Genomic DNA, 14,582 nt, shown 5'->3' with positions numbered 1-14,582 from the left:
ATTTATTTGACAATATTCCCTATAAATGCATGTATATATATGCGGTTGTATGAATCTAGACTAAATAATTACAATTACAATACATTAAAAGTGGAGAGCACACACAAATTAGACCTTAGATAACAATGTTTAATTAATACTACTAGTTAGGTAATGGAACTATTACTAGTCTTGGGGTGCATTGTCTATTTTTTTTTGTCACTTCTGCTCTTGTAACAATTAATTAATTAGTACTATTATTAATAGGTCAACAATACCAGCTAGTAATACTATATTACATGACGTGCTGGAAATTTCGATTTGTAAAGAGACTGTTTGCAATCTTAAAAGAGTGGACAAACTCGTGTTAGTTTTATACAATAGTACTACTATATATGTTGGTACTATGTTAATGATTATTAATATGGAAAGACCGGGTTTAATCATTGATGCAGAGCGTTTACTTTGTATAATTAATTTAGGAGAAAGCTATATTTGTGCCCTGCATTTGCTAATGCATATCATTATCCGAAATATATGGAAATATATATTGATTTCGAAAAGTCATAAGAGGATTTCATCATCTTATTCCGAGATCAGGCTCCCTTTGCTCATCACCTAATATATTAACTATATATAAGATGAATGTCTCCCTCTCACAATGTGTTTGGAATCTATGCCCGGTCAATGGACCTTGACCAATTATAATTTCAACGAGATATTTAATTTTGTGAAATTAAATAATATAGCGTCGATCTACGTTCGGAGTAGATGACCGCGGTATATTTATTTTCTCAAATCCAATTCCCGGTGAGTGAGAAATAATGGATTAAAGTTGTGCAAAATTGCAAACTTAATGAGCTATGAGAGAAGCTTAGAGAATAATTAAGAGAGTTAATTATCCCACACATTGGAAGTTACACCCTTATTAAACTAGTATTTAATAAGAAGGATTATTACCTGTAATAATTATAGTGGACTAAGATGTGATGTAAGAGCCCACACGCGCGCGCCGCCCGCCCCGCCGCGAGCCTCGAGCCCGTGCCCTTGGCAATTGGTCTTTGGGCTGTTCATTGGGCCTGGTCGTGGGCTTGGTGCTTGGGCTTGGCCCAAGGCTAGTGGGTCCACGTCCTGGAAACTAGAATCCAAGGTCTCCTCGACTCGGCTATTTCCTTTTCCTACGGTTTATAGTTTTGATTTCCGTTTGTATTTTTTGTTTCAGTTCTTTTCTGTATTCCTTCTTGGGTCGTATTACGCCCGGTTATCTCTTGTAACTCCATAAAACCAACACAATGTACTATCTCAGGTCTACACATGGCTTTTTCTACCCAAAACCGACTCATTATCGCATATATTTTTCTCTTAATTAATTTATCATCAACACAAACCAAACAAGCCTCTTCTTCATGCTTCAAATCCATAATTGGGTTCGGTGATTCACTAGCTGATACTGGAAACCTAATCCATCTCTATAAATCGGACCCTCCCTTCTTTTTTACGGTGCCACCGTACGGAGAAACATTCTTCCATCATCCCTCCGGAATATGCTCTGATGGGCGCCTCATTATCGACTTCATTGGTACATGTACTTATTATACGAGTTTTAATTCAAATCGGTAAAAAATAGTTGAAATTGTGATAGTGGATAGTAATGCCTAAATCATTAGTATGGTAATGTATGACCGATCAAAATTTTAAATCATTTTTATGTTTTGAATATTTAGTTCACGTGGATTTGCAGCTGAATATTTGGGGCTTCCATTGGTGCCGGCATTTTACGGTGGAAAGAATTTGGGCGGCGTAAGTAGCGTTAATTTTGCGACGGCGTCGGCTAATGCGCTGCCGGACTCCTTTTATATGAGTAAAGGGATCCAAGTTCCTAATGCAAATATTTCTCTCATCGATCAGTTGCGTTGGTTTAAAGAATTATTTTTACCAAAATTTTATCGGAAACCTTCAGGTCAGCGAAGATGCATTATTCTTTTTTCTTCTTTGATTTGATCAAATTTCTTAACTTATTATCTTGTCATGATCTTATATCTTCAACTGTGTATCCTAATTAATGATATGATTATTACAATTGTGAAATTAATATTGGAACATGCAAATGGTTGTGGACCCTATATCCTCGAAATATATTCATAATCAGTTCGGTAATTTGTTTTCATGATTTTATGTAGTACTATGTTTTAAAGTGTTTCACTATTAAATTTACTATTTTAATTATAATTAATATAAAATTATAAATTCTATATATATTCATATGTTTTAGTAACATATTTCTTACTAGATATTGAGTGATTATATGTTATGCGTACTTATGGATTGATACAATATTATTAGCAAAAATCATCAAATTTAATGGAAGTTTTAAAGAGAGAATGAAATTAATTTAGTTCTATTGTAAAATATGGGAGTTTTAAAGAGATGATGAAATTAATGAAATTAAATGTACAGATCGTAAGAGATTTATGGAGGAATCATTGGTGATAGTTGGAGAGATAGGAGGCAACGACTATAATCACGCTTTACTTCAAGGAGAGAGGATAGAATCGGTTGAAACGTTTCTTTCTCTCGTTGTCAGTGTCATTACTTCAACAATCAATGTAACTAATTATGCTACTACTTATTTGACCATGAGTAGTCAATTATGAGTATATGCTAAAGAAACAATATTCAAATACTGTAATAAATTTTCGATTAAAACGTGCAGGAACTGATTAAACTTGGAGCAGTGACACTAATGGTCCCAGGCAACTTCCCTATTGGATGCTCAGCCGCATATCTCACAATGTTCAAAAGCTCGAATCAAAATGATTACGATCCAAAAACCGGTTGTATTAATTGGTTTAAACGAGTTTGCTGCTCACCACAATAACCTGCTTCAATCCGAACTTAACCGCATCCAAAAAGAGAATCCCACCACCAAAATTATCTACGCGGATTATTACAATGTTGCAATGCGCTTCTATCGCTCCCCACTCGAATATGGTACGACAGAGCACTAAGAAGCACTTCACTCTCTGACAACTACTATAAGTTCACACTAGATTAATATTTATAATTTTTATTTGGGTTTACAAAAGGAGGGATTGCAACTTATTGACAGATAAAGTACCGACAGATCCGTCAAAAACAAGCTTGTCACTAAAAACTTTAGTGACGGATTTGTCCGTCACCCAAGTTACTAGCCCACTCAATGACGGAAAAGTAGGTGGCTGCCACATATTAGTGACGGACTTATCTGATACTCCCTCTATCCCATTAAAAATGAAGCGTTTTCCTTTTTGAATTGTCCCATTAAAAATGAAGCGTTTTTCTTTTTGAATTGTCCCATTAAAAATGAAACGTTTCCTAAATTGGAAACAACTCCATCTCTACTTTTTCATCTCTCTTACTTTAGGATTTGGATCCCCTACTGTGCAATCAACCACAACAGGGGATGCTGTTACTCAAAATACATAATGATTAATATTTTAATGTTAAAATTTATAAGTATAATAATGGTGTGTTTGTAACAGCATCCCTTGCTGTGGTTGATTGCACAGCAGGGGATCCAAACCCCTTACTTTACTCTATCTTCATTAACTCACAAAAACAACACAGCATAAATCTCGTGCCGATTCTCAAATGTTTCATTTTAAGTGGGACATAGGGAGTACTAATTAGTGACTGGCTAATTTCAGTCATTCATCCGTTAGTAGTTCTTGAGCTGTTTTTCGCCGTCACTAATGAACGATTTTTTTGTAGTGCCACCCCTGCCGTCCCTTCCACGCCGCGTTTGCACCCCCACCCCCTCTTCCCCCCGCCGCGGCACAACGTTTCCTTAACTGATATTGTATACAAAATGTTATGACAAATCACTTTAATACTAGTAATTGATATTAACTCAACTGTATAGGATGGATACCTACCGACAAAGTCATAAGAGGTTTCAACATCGCTATTTCTGAAAGGAGGGGTCCCTTTGGTCCAAAAATTTAATTGTCATTTATTTTTCGAAACGTGTTAAAAAAACCAGTGTAGATATTTTTTTTTTCTATAACTCTATACGAGAATATCACTAGACTAAATTGTGTCAACCATAATGGCCCCGTCAAATTTTTCTTCCATTTTCACATGTACTATAGTTTATTTCTTCTTGATTATTTTGTTATTAACACAAACCAAACAAGCTTCCTGTTCATGCTTCAAATCCATAATTGGGTTCGGTGATTCAATAGCTGATACAGGCAACCTGCAGCACCTGCATCAATCGGACCCTCCCCTCTTTTTTCAGGTGCCGCCGTACGGTGAAACATTCTTCCATCGTCCCACTGGAAGATGCTCCGACGGCCGCCTCATTATCGACTTCATTGGTATGGATTAACTATTACTAGTAGTACTTACTACTCCCTCCGCTCATTCCATAACTTTTTCAATTCACTTTTCTTCACATTTCTTAAAATCCGCCCCGAATCAAACTTGGATTGTATTTTATGGACGGATGGAGTATTTTTTATTTGTTTTGTATTTTTTGAATATTTATTTCATGAAGTGGTTATGCAGCTGAATATTTGGGGCTTCCTTTGGTGCCGCCGTTTTATGGTGGGAAGAATTTGAGCGGCGGAAGTAGCGTGAATTTTGCGACGGCATCGGCGAATGCGCTGCCGGACTACTTTTTTATGAGCAAAGGCATCAAAGTGCGTAATGCAAATATTTCTCTCTCCGATCAGTTGCGTTGGTTTAAGGAATTATTTTTGCCAAAATTCTATCGCAAACATTCAGGTCAGGAAAGATTTATATTATTCTCTTTCTTTTCTGATTTTATCAAATTTCTTAAGCTATTAGTTTAACATGATCTTATTTCCACCGGCGGATCTAGGGGGCAGGAGAGGGCTATCGCCCCCTCCGTGCGACTAATTTCCTCTGATCCGGTCTTAAAATTACCATGTCCGCCCCCTTCGTTTGTTCCAACGTCGTTCCTTAAATCGAAAAAAATTTGTTATTTTCGCCCTAAACCAACCTACTAATATATATTTCGCCCCCTCCGTTTATGAATCCTAGATCCGCCACTGCTTATATCTTCATCTGAGGAGTCTAATTAATGATGTGCTTGATGAATTAGGAATTACAATTAGTCTCTAAAAATTTGATACGCACATATTGAAAACCTATAATAGCCGAATCTTGCAGAATCTTAGATTAAAATAATATTGCACAAAACTTTAGTGAACATTTATTCTTGATTCGATACTTTCTCCACTAAACAATTATCTATCTAAATTTTTACAAAAATTCATTCATTTTCAATGTTGCGCACATTTGATCGAAAATAAAAAGAATAATAAATTAATATTTTTGAAATAATAACTATTTATAGTGGAACACATGGGACGGAATAAATTAAGGATGTCATGCAATTTTAATATAGAGTGTTTGCATACAAAAGGTTTCTGCAGCCTATTAACTTGATCAGATGATTCACAGTCACTTCGGATAACTGGTTTTCATATATCTGTATGTTTAAAGTGTTTCCCGACTAGCTTAGTATTTTAATATTATTACTATTTAAAATACAATATTAAAAGTTAATACTATTATATACAAGTACTAGATATTGAAGGATAAAATATTTAAATTAAAAAATAGGCTACTTCAGATTAAATATAAATAAAAAGGGATACTATAAGATTGGTAGTGATATGTGGTTGACACATCAAAATTGTGTGGACTCAGTTATTCATAGGACACTCAGTTACTCACCACTCAATGACAAAAGGACCATAGAACATGATAATTAAACGTGAACGTCATAGAAAAAGGACTCTCAATTATTCATATGACACTCAAGTCATAAATATTTTTTGTTACACCCACCGAAAAGCTAGTTAATTGCACATGTTAATATTTAGATATGTTAATTTAATTTTATTTTATTTTATTATAAAAGCTTCAAGAGATCGTGAAATTAATGGCATTGATATGCAGAGCTTAAGAGATTTATGGAGGAATCATTGGTGATAGTTGGAGAGATAGGAGGCAACGACTATAATCACGCTTTACTTGATGGAAAAAGCATGGAGTCAGTCAAAAATTTCGTACCTCAAGTTGTTGGTGAAATCACTTCAGCAATCAATGTAATTAATTATGCTACTACTTATTTCACCACGAGCACTCATTTAGGAGTACTTCACAAAAGAAAACAAAATCCAGTACTAATAGGAATGTGATCAAATGAAAACTCTAAATATTGTACAAATTCAAAACTATGATCTGTACCATTGAAAAATGTCAACAGATCACAAAAAAGTATCAACAGGAAAATGTCAACAGAATTTCAACGGTAATCAATGATTGATGTTGTGTTGATATTATGTTGATACTGTGTTGACATTAAAATCTTGAAATTTTACACTGTGTTGATATTGTATTGAAACTGTGTTGAAGCCGTGTTGAGAAGTTTTGAATTTGTACAATATATAAGTTTGCATTTTATCACTACCCAGTACTAATATAAATGTGGATATTTAATTAATACAATATGCAGGAACTGATTAAACTTGGAGCAGTGACACTAATGGTTCCAGGCAACTTTCCCATTGGATGTTTAGCCGCATATCTCACAATGTTCAAAAGCTTGAACCAAAATGATTACGACCCAAAAACCGGTTGTATTGATTGGTTAAACGAGTTTGCTACTCACCACAATAACCTACTTCAATCCGAACTTAACCGCATCCAAGAGGAGAATCCCACCACCAAAATTATCTACGCGGACTATTACAATGCTGCAATGCGCTTCTATGGCTCCCCACTAGAATATGGTAAGACAGAGCACTAAGAAGCACTTCACTTATACTATTCACTTAAGCACTATAAGTTTAAACTATATTAGTATTTATTCTTTAAATTTTTTTAGGGTTCACAAAAGGAGGGCTTGCAACTTGTTGCGGAGGGTGCGGACCATATAACATAGACCCGTCGCTACGAGGGAGTCAAGTGTGTGAGAATCCATATGAATATGTGGGTTGGGATGGCTTGCACTTGACTGAAGCAGCATACAAAGTGGTGGCAACGGGTTTGATCAAAGAATCTTATACCATTCCTCGAATCAATTATTCATGGGCTTTGTCTTCCAACTATGGTGCTGTCAACCTTTCCGATCAATAATTATAAATATAGGGTTCATGGTGCTCGTTGGAAGTATATTTGTATATCAATTAACGAAGAGGAATCAGCTTTACGCTTCATTAGGGTTCCTCATTGTATGGAAAGAAGAAGTAAAGATGACAGTCTATCAAAGAAAGGGAACAAATTGCGCATATAATTAGAGGTGGTGTGGGGTGGGGACTGGTGGTATTGAGTCTTTTAATTGACCCATCCTTTAATGGTGGCAGGTACCATTACTCAGCTTAAGGCAATGGTGTCTCCTATTGTTGGAGCTAGATCTGCAGCTACTTCATTATTGTTTATCATTTTATCTTGTCAATAAACACCAATACATGGGTCTTCAATTATTTAACAACATTGTTTAATAGGACAGTTACTAAAAACAGAGACGGACCTATGTGGGGGTACGGGGGTTCCTTGGAACCCCACCCATTTTGCTATTTACTATACTATGTATAGTTAAACTACATTGTTCAAGTATTTAGTTAGCTGATCAGTTGTTTGTGATCTGGTTATTTAAGTACTTGATTGTGTGTTTGAATCCCATTGCTAGCATTCTTAAAATGGCTCCTTCAGTTGAATTCTCTATTTTTTTTATTGTGAGCAATTTTTTCACCTAGACATCCAAAGCAAAAAATGTGGTGTTGAATAAAAGAAGTAAAAGCATAATAGAAATCAAATAAAATTACTCCATCTATCCACAAAAAATAATCTCATTTCAAAAATAGAAACTTTCTTTCATGCTTTATCCACTTTTTCACATTTTCTCTCTTGTTTTTTTACATTTCCTCTTCTACTTTATCTACTTTTTCTCTCATCTCTCTTAGTTTCGCCCACAGATGAGACTATTTTTTAGGGATGGAGAGAATATAAAATGTATCGGAGAAGAGAAAATGTAACTGCTAAATACGAAGCAGCACATAAGAGGAGAAAACTGCATCTCAAACTATTCATCTCTCTCGCAGCTTCATAATGTCTCGGGTTATTGCTATAATCGTCGACGCTAAAAAATATGCAACTACCGTTAATGTAATTTGGACCCCCCAGTATAAAAATCCTGCGTCCGCCACTGACTAAAAAATTAGTCATCGTTTGGTACGGTATGACATATAGTACTACTCCTTCCGTCCCTGAAAATTTGTCACCTACTCCCTCCGTTTCCTCATAGTTAAAACGGAACTTTTCGACACGGAGTTTAAGAAATGAATATTGAGTATGTTAAATAAATAGATAAAAAAGTAAGAAAGAGAAAAAAGGTAGAGAGAATAAAGTAAAAAGTGAATAAAGTAGAAAGAATAAAGTATGAGAGAGTAAAGTAAGAAAGAGGAAAAAGTTACTATGTATGGAAATGACTCCCGAAATGAAAAAATGACTCAATTATGAAGGAACGGAGGGAGTATTTCTTTTTTCATCCGTACCTAAAAATTTGTCACCTTTCACTTTTACCATTTTTTGTATTGGACACCACATTCCATTAACTCATTCTCACTCACATTTTATTTTAAAACTAATATATAAAAGTAGGACTCTCTAGCAAGAAGACCGCGTTTTAACCGCTCATGTGTAACATGGGTCGGTAGACCCCTTCGGACCCCATGGATGTGTATATGTTTATTCTTGTAATGGAAACTTCAAATATTACTTGGCAACGGCGCCAACTGTTGTGGCTCAATGCTCGCCTAGCGATACCAAAATACAGTATCGTTTTCAAAAATCGGGGAGTACAAAGGATACATTTTCCTAGATATAAACAAAATATAATCCACTCTCTCTGTCTCGCTTAAGATAATATTTTTTGAGTTATAATTTAAATAATATTAAATACAAATTAATTATTAATTTATAGTAACATAATAATAATATTATTAATAATAATTAGTAATAATAGTATAGAACAGAAAGACAGGGAATGTATATACTTCTTCTATCCTATAAAAATATGCACACTTTCCATTTCCATTTCCATTTGTCCCATAAAAATATGGGCATTTCCATTTATAGAAAGTTGTCATCAACTCATTATCCATATACATCAATTTATGTGTACAACTTATACCACTATTTCTCACTATTACATCTCATTAAACACTAATAATAATGGGTGTTCTACTATCCACTAACATTATTTTAACTACTCTTCTCCCCATTTCTCTTACTTTACCAATTTTGCATTAATTTTCGTATTATTTATGTGGTCATATTTTCATGGGATGGAGGAAGTATATCATTTTAGGTCCTTTTTCATGTATGCCCAAAAATTCCCTCCATGGCAAAAATGTGAAAATGTGATTTTTATGGGGTAATTTGGGGTGAAAATCATAAACAGGTACTCAAAATGTGAATTTTAGGTAAAAATTATACTATTTTTGTGCAAAAGTCAAAGATCGTATATTGTTTATGTAGTTTACTCATTTTTTAAATACTAAATGACATCCATATCCCATTCCTACACAATAATAATAACAGTATCTGGAATTCAAAATTACCCTCACGAGATATGGATGTCATTTAGTATTTAAAAAGAGGTATTATAGTGACAAAATATAAAAAATAACATAAAACAAAGATCCGATATTATTTTTGCATTTGCAAAAATAAAAGATTGAATACCATTTTTTTTAAAAGGAAAGAATGCCGGGAATGTTGAGGTTGTCCTCTAGATTTTGTTAGCACATGAAACAATCAAACCCCATATTAGTGTGAAAAACACTAGTAAAAGTACCTATATACATCGGCCAGAAACCTCGTGAACATGGACCGCGAGTATTAAGTTTGGATATAGGTAAAGTTGGATCTGTATCTCTTCCGTTTTTTTAGTGAGCGATAAGTAATACTTCCTCCGTCTCTAATTAATTATCACTTTTTGACGGATATGAATTTTAAAAAATGTAAAGAAAAATTGGTTGAAAAATTTAGTGGAACGTGGGGTTCAGTTTTTTATATTGATTTTATATAAAATGTGAGTGAAGTGAGTTAGTGGAATGTGGGATCTACTTACCATTTATGGTAAAAATGAAGTGTGATAATTATTGAAGGACGGACCGAAATGGAAAAGAATAACGATTAATCGGAGACGAAGGCAGTAAGTAATAATAATGATATTACTATTATTTTATTGCAAATTTAACTTAGAAATATGTAGGGTTTAAATATTGCATCTTTTTTTTCAAAAGTGCATCGATCATATAATTTGTTAAATAAAGAACTACTATAAAAATAAAAATAAAAAGTTATAGTGTATGGAATCATGTAAGTTTTAGTAATTCAACGATAATACAGAACCAAAAGCTTATGCATATTGGGCCGGGATCTATTTAACTTACGCCGCTAATCGCTACTTTTGTTCGGGCCTTGATCCATCTCCCATTCTCGTTGCACACCTCAGCCCACAACTCCACTATAAAAAAGCGGGACGGAAGTAAATATTATAGGGACGTTGTGATCCACTTTTAATTATATGTGTAATAAATAAATGTTGTAGTGGATATTGAGATTCATTTTCAACACTTTTTTACTTACTTTGTATGCATTTTTTATTAGTTTATCCCAATCTGGATTCCTAAAGCAGGATGTCCGAAATTGATCAATCGGAACTCCTAAAATGGAACGGAGGGAGTGGTATTTCTCTTATTTGGAATATAATTTTATAGCTTCAAGCAACTTTATTAGGCGGCTTTGTTTTGGGAAGTCTACTACAAAGTATGAAGTCAAATTATATTGATGTTTTCAATATTAATAACTATACTTACTTCAAATGACAATGTCAATATTTATATATAAGAAACACGTATTTTCAACCAGAGTAGCGTACAAAATTGGATTTCATAGTTTATGAAACTTTTTTTTCACCTCAATTCGGCGAAATCCTTTCGTTTTGGGTCAAACTAGTATTCCAAATATCTCGGATGATTTGTTTCTCACCACGACCATAAATCCTAGCAATTAGTATTAATTTAATTTGAAATAATCAACTAAACTTATATTTACAACAAGAATTGAAATAAAACATGGAATACTAGTCCAAAAAAAAATAGTCGCATTTTACCGTGAGAGTATCCACGAAAATAGTCGCATTTCAAAAAGTGGAAAGTATTTTTCTTATATTTTACCCACATTTTCTCATCTCTCTCGTATTTTACTCTCCTTTTATTCTACTTTCTTACTTTACCAACTTCTCATTAAAACATGTGTCGTCCACATATAAGACTATTTTTCATGGACGAATGAAATATCATATACTCTGTTCCTACTTGTGAGAGTACCAAATTATGCCAATGCTAATTGAGCAATAGAGGGTATCTACAGTATTTATATTTTTACTTTATTCTTTCTCCACTTTAACTATTTATTTATTATTATTATTTCAAAACGAGTGCAGAAAATGAAATGACTCTACTTAATTTGTGGAAAGTACATGATCTTGAGTTTGCTTGTGCGCACCGGAACGTACATGATCTTGAGTTTTCTTGTGCGCACCGGTTCCGTTTGATCCATATTTGATGTATTTTTCACATTTAATACTCCCTCCGTTCCATAGTAATAGAGTCATTTTGCCATTTTGGTACGTTCCATTGTAATAGAGTCATTTTCCTTATTAGTAAAAGTCAACACATTTTTACACACCTACTTTACTTTCTCTTACTTTTTTCTCTCTTCATATCTCTACTTTTTTTATTTTCCACTTTATTCTCCTTTTACTTAACTCACCTAATACAATTTTCCTTAATTTTCGTGCCGAAAAGAAACGCATCCATTACTATGGAACGGATGGAGTAATTAACACTTAAAGTTCAATAGTTTTTTTTTAAAAAAAATCAAAAACAACTGCCTAATTATTGTTGAAGGCCTCGAATTTTTAGAACACTCACACCATTTTAACTTAATTCCAACTCTGGAATTTTAAAATTGATCTTCTTATTGGACCTTGACGGCTTGACATACCCAGTCAATACTTGTTTTACTTACACGCTATACCTTGACATATTCAGTCAATATAAATATAAACGTAAATGCACAATATATCTTCGATATGGTCATATATATACGCTATATTCACTTTTCCAGTCGCCTAATAAATTATTGTAGATGGTCAAACATTCATTTAGAATTATTTTTTTAGAAAATTGTGATTAAGTAGTGGCATGAGATATGTATAATTAATATCCATGTGATCATCGATCAATCACTATAAAGGAAATAAACCAAAGCACCATAAACATGATCAACAAAGTTAAGTAGTAGTTTTACACAATGAGAGTAGTACATCAATCATGATTAACTACTACTAGTACATATCCCAACTTCTTAGGATTCAACCGACACATCCGATACTTTGGAAACACATAGAAAACTTAATTTTGACATCCTCATCTACAAAGACACATACAATAAACAAACATATGCATAGTTACACTTAAATAACCATATAGTAAAAATGAAGAGAACAAGTTAAGAATCCCAAATAGGTCCAAAAGCAGCAATCCCATTAGCCTTGCATGCATCAACCACATCCCTACTCCCCTCCGGATTACTCGTCACAATCACCACCTCCGCCCCAAACCTCTTCGCCGCATCCACGCTCATCTCCGACACGTTGGGCCGGCCCAGCACCGCGGTGTCGTGAACGATCACCTTCTCCTTCGGGTGCCCGCTCATCCACTCCTTAATCTCTTTCCCAAAATTCTGCTCCACCCCTTTGGTCACCCAAAGCAAGCACACGTCGGCCTTGCACGGCTGCAGCAGAAACGACAAAAACACGCATATACCCGACCCGGTCGCCACCAGAAGGACCCGCCCGTACATGTTGGTCAAGTACGGAAGACCCGCAAAGTGCACCTGCCTCACCCAGAGATGCCTCGGCGGGTTTGACACCAGAGATTTCGTGAAGTCTCCCACAGCTCCTGCGAGCATCATGTGCTCCGTCTTGTTGTCCGAGATGATCCCGAACGCGTGCCATTCAGAGAATGGCGACGGGCTGATCCTGCCGAGGATTCCGGCTTTGACACCTCCGTCGAATTTTATGATCGCGGCGTGGCCGGATGGAGACGAGACGCGGACCGGGACCCGCCTCACGGTGAGCCACGGGATGATGATTAAGGCGGTGATTCCGGTCGTGAACCAGAATTCTTGGGTTTTTGCTAGCTTGGAGCCGAGATTATGGGTGTAGGTTTTTGTTGAGGGGTCGTATGAAATGGTGAGGGTGATGAAGGCCCAGAGGAGGCCTAGCGCAGTCCAGCCGGCGAAGCGGTGGGTCCGCTCGAAGACGTTGTGGTGGAGGTGGCGGACGAGAGGGAACGCTGCTAAGGAGGAGAGGCAGAGAAGGCCAAGGATCACGGCTGCAACAGCGATGATTTCGGGTGTAGTGTTGTCTCTGTCGTGGAGAGTGAGGACTAATGCGTAGACAAGCCACGCGACGGAGGAAATCCCACAGCCGCTGTGGATTCCGCCGAGGGATTGAAGCAAAGCGGTCGTCATAGTTTTGAGACCAAGTGGGACCCATGAATAGCCCAGAACATTCACCGCAAGCCAGAAAACGACCCTCAGAGCCGCCTCGCTCCGGCAGAGGACCAGCGCGAAGATATTCGCGATGGAGAAGAGCGCGGCGCGGTCTCTGGCGTAGGGGAATTCGCCAGCGGCGGCGAGGACTAGCGCGGTGGTGTTCAGCGCGAGGCAGACTGCGAAGAGGCGCTTGTAGACGGTGAAGAGGCCTTGATCGAGGAGGATGATGGAGAGCCGCGACGGAGGGGGTTTCTTCTTGGCGGCGGATTGAGGTGGTGGAGGAGGGGGAGGGTGGTGGTCGTGTTTGCCTTCTTCGTGGCCTTCTTCAATGTCGGCGAGGGTTTGATCGGCATCGTCTTCGTCGTCGTCGAGGTCGCAGAAATGGCTGCTGGTGCGGCTCATGGAACGGTCCAAGAGGTCGGAGGATGGGACGATTCGGGCGAAGCTGCCCCATCGGGCCCAGGATCGGCGGCTGCTGCCGTTGCGAGGAGTGTTAGCAGGCGGGGCCGGGATGGCGAAGAGGTCGGAATGGGGTTTTATTTCAAAAGCTACGCCTCTGCAGCTCGAAAACCTCTCCAAATTATCAGTTTTTCCCATTTTTTAGTGTGTGTTTTTTTGTGGGAAAAGAGAGCTGAAATATTGGAGGGGAGATTGTGATTGGTGTTTGTGAAGTGGAGTATTATGTCTATTTATAGGTCCCAAAATCGAAACTTATCGATGCCCACTTGTTTGGAAGTGTTTATTACTAGTATTATTCTCGAATTATTTGGATTTGAATCGGTCGGGTACTATTGAAAAAAGACGCAACATGTTATTAAAAAAAAAGAATAAAAGACACGGATATTTGCATTAATTACAGATAGATTTTTAATATTCTGAGGACATTATTTTAATATACCATTATAAACTAGACCGAATGAATTTTCAGTTATAGATAAGGGAGGAGTACTATG

At 36.4% G+C, this 14,582-nt stretch overlaps 2 protein-coding genes and 1 pseudogene across 2 annotated transcripts; 2 read left to right on the top strand and 1 right to left on the bottom strand.

The window, feature by feature from the left end:
- Positions 1-1,293: 1,293 nt before the first annotated feature.
- On the top strand, positions 1,294-2,987 carry LOC148930129 (GDSL esterase/lipase At1g28570-like; annotated as a pseudogene).
- Positions 2,988-4,060: 1,073 nt separating this feature from the next.
- LOC125209166 (GDSL esterase/lipase At1g28590-like) lies at positions 4,061-7,486 on the top strand. Its single transcript, XM_089067543.1, has 5 exons — positions 4,061-4,337; positions 4,528-4,746; positions 5,950-6,098; positions 6,509-6,785; positions 6,881-7,486. Exons 1-5 carry the CDS (start codon positions 4,067-4,069, stop codon positions 7,129-7,131), a joined length of 1,167 nt encoding a protein of 388 aa, XP_088923669.1. The 5' UTR covers positions 4,061-4,066; the 3' UTR covers positions 7,132-7,486.
- Positions 7,487-12,349: 4,863 nt separating this feature from the next.
- Positions 12,350-14,261, bottom strand: LOC125216197 (adenylate-forming reductase 03009). Its single transcript, XM_048117854.2, has one exon. The coding sequence runs from the start codon at positions 14,224-14,226 to the stop codon at positions 12,580-12,582; it is 1,647 nt and encodes a 548-aa protein (XP_047973811.1). The 5' UTR covers positions 14,227-14,261; the 3' UTR covers positions 12,350-12,579.
- Positions 14,262-14,582: the final 321 nt, after the last annotated feature.

This window comes from Salvia hispanica, chromosome 3 (genome assembly GCF_029641045.1).
Source record: "Salvia hispanica isolate PSC_SH4W2 chromosome 3, Shi_PSC_v1, whole genome shotgun sequence".
Lineage (NCBI taxonomy): Eukaryota > Viridiplantae > Streptophyta > Magnoliopsida > Lamiales > Lamiaceae > Salvia > Salvia hispanica.
This window is presented reverse-complemented; position numbering and strand designations above follow the sequence as displayed.

Coding starts and splice junctions, on each gene's coding strand:
- LOC125209166 (XM_089067543.1), top strand. CDS start 4,067: ATGGCCCCGTCAAATTTTTCTTCCATTTTCACATGTACTATAGTTTAT. Junction 4,747..5,949: donor ATTCTATCGCAAACATTCAG/GTCAGGAAAGAT, acceptor ATTGATATGCAG/AGCTTAAGAGATTTATGGAG. Junction 6,099..6,508: donor AAATCACTTCAGCAATCAAT/GTAATTAATTAT, acceptor TACAATATGCAG/GAACTGATTAAACTTGGAGC.
- LOC125216197 (XM_048117854.2), bottom strand. CDS start 14,226: ATGGGAAAAACTGATAATTTGGAGAGGTTTTCGAGCTGCAGAGGCGTA.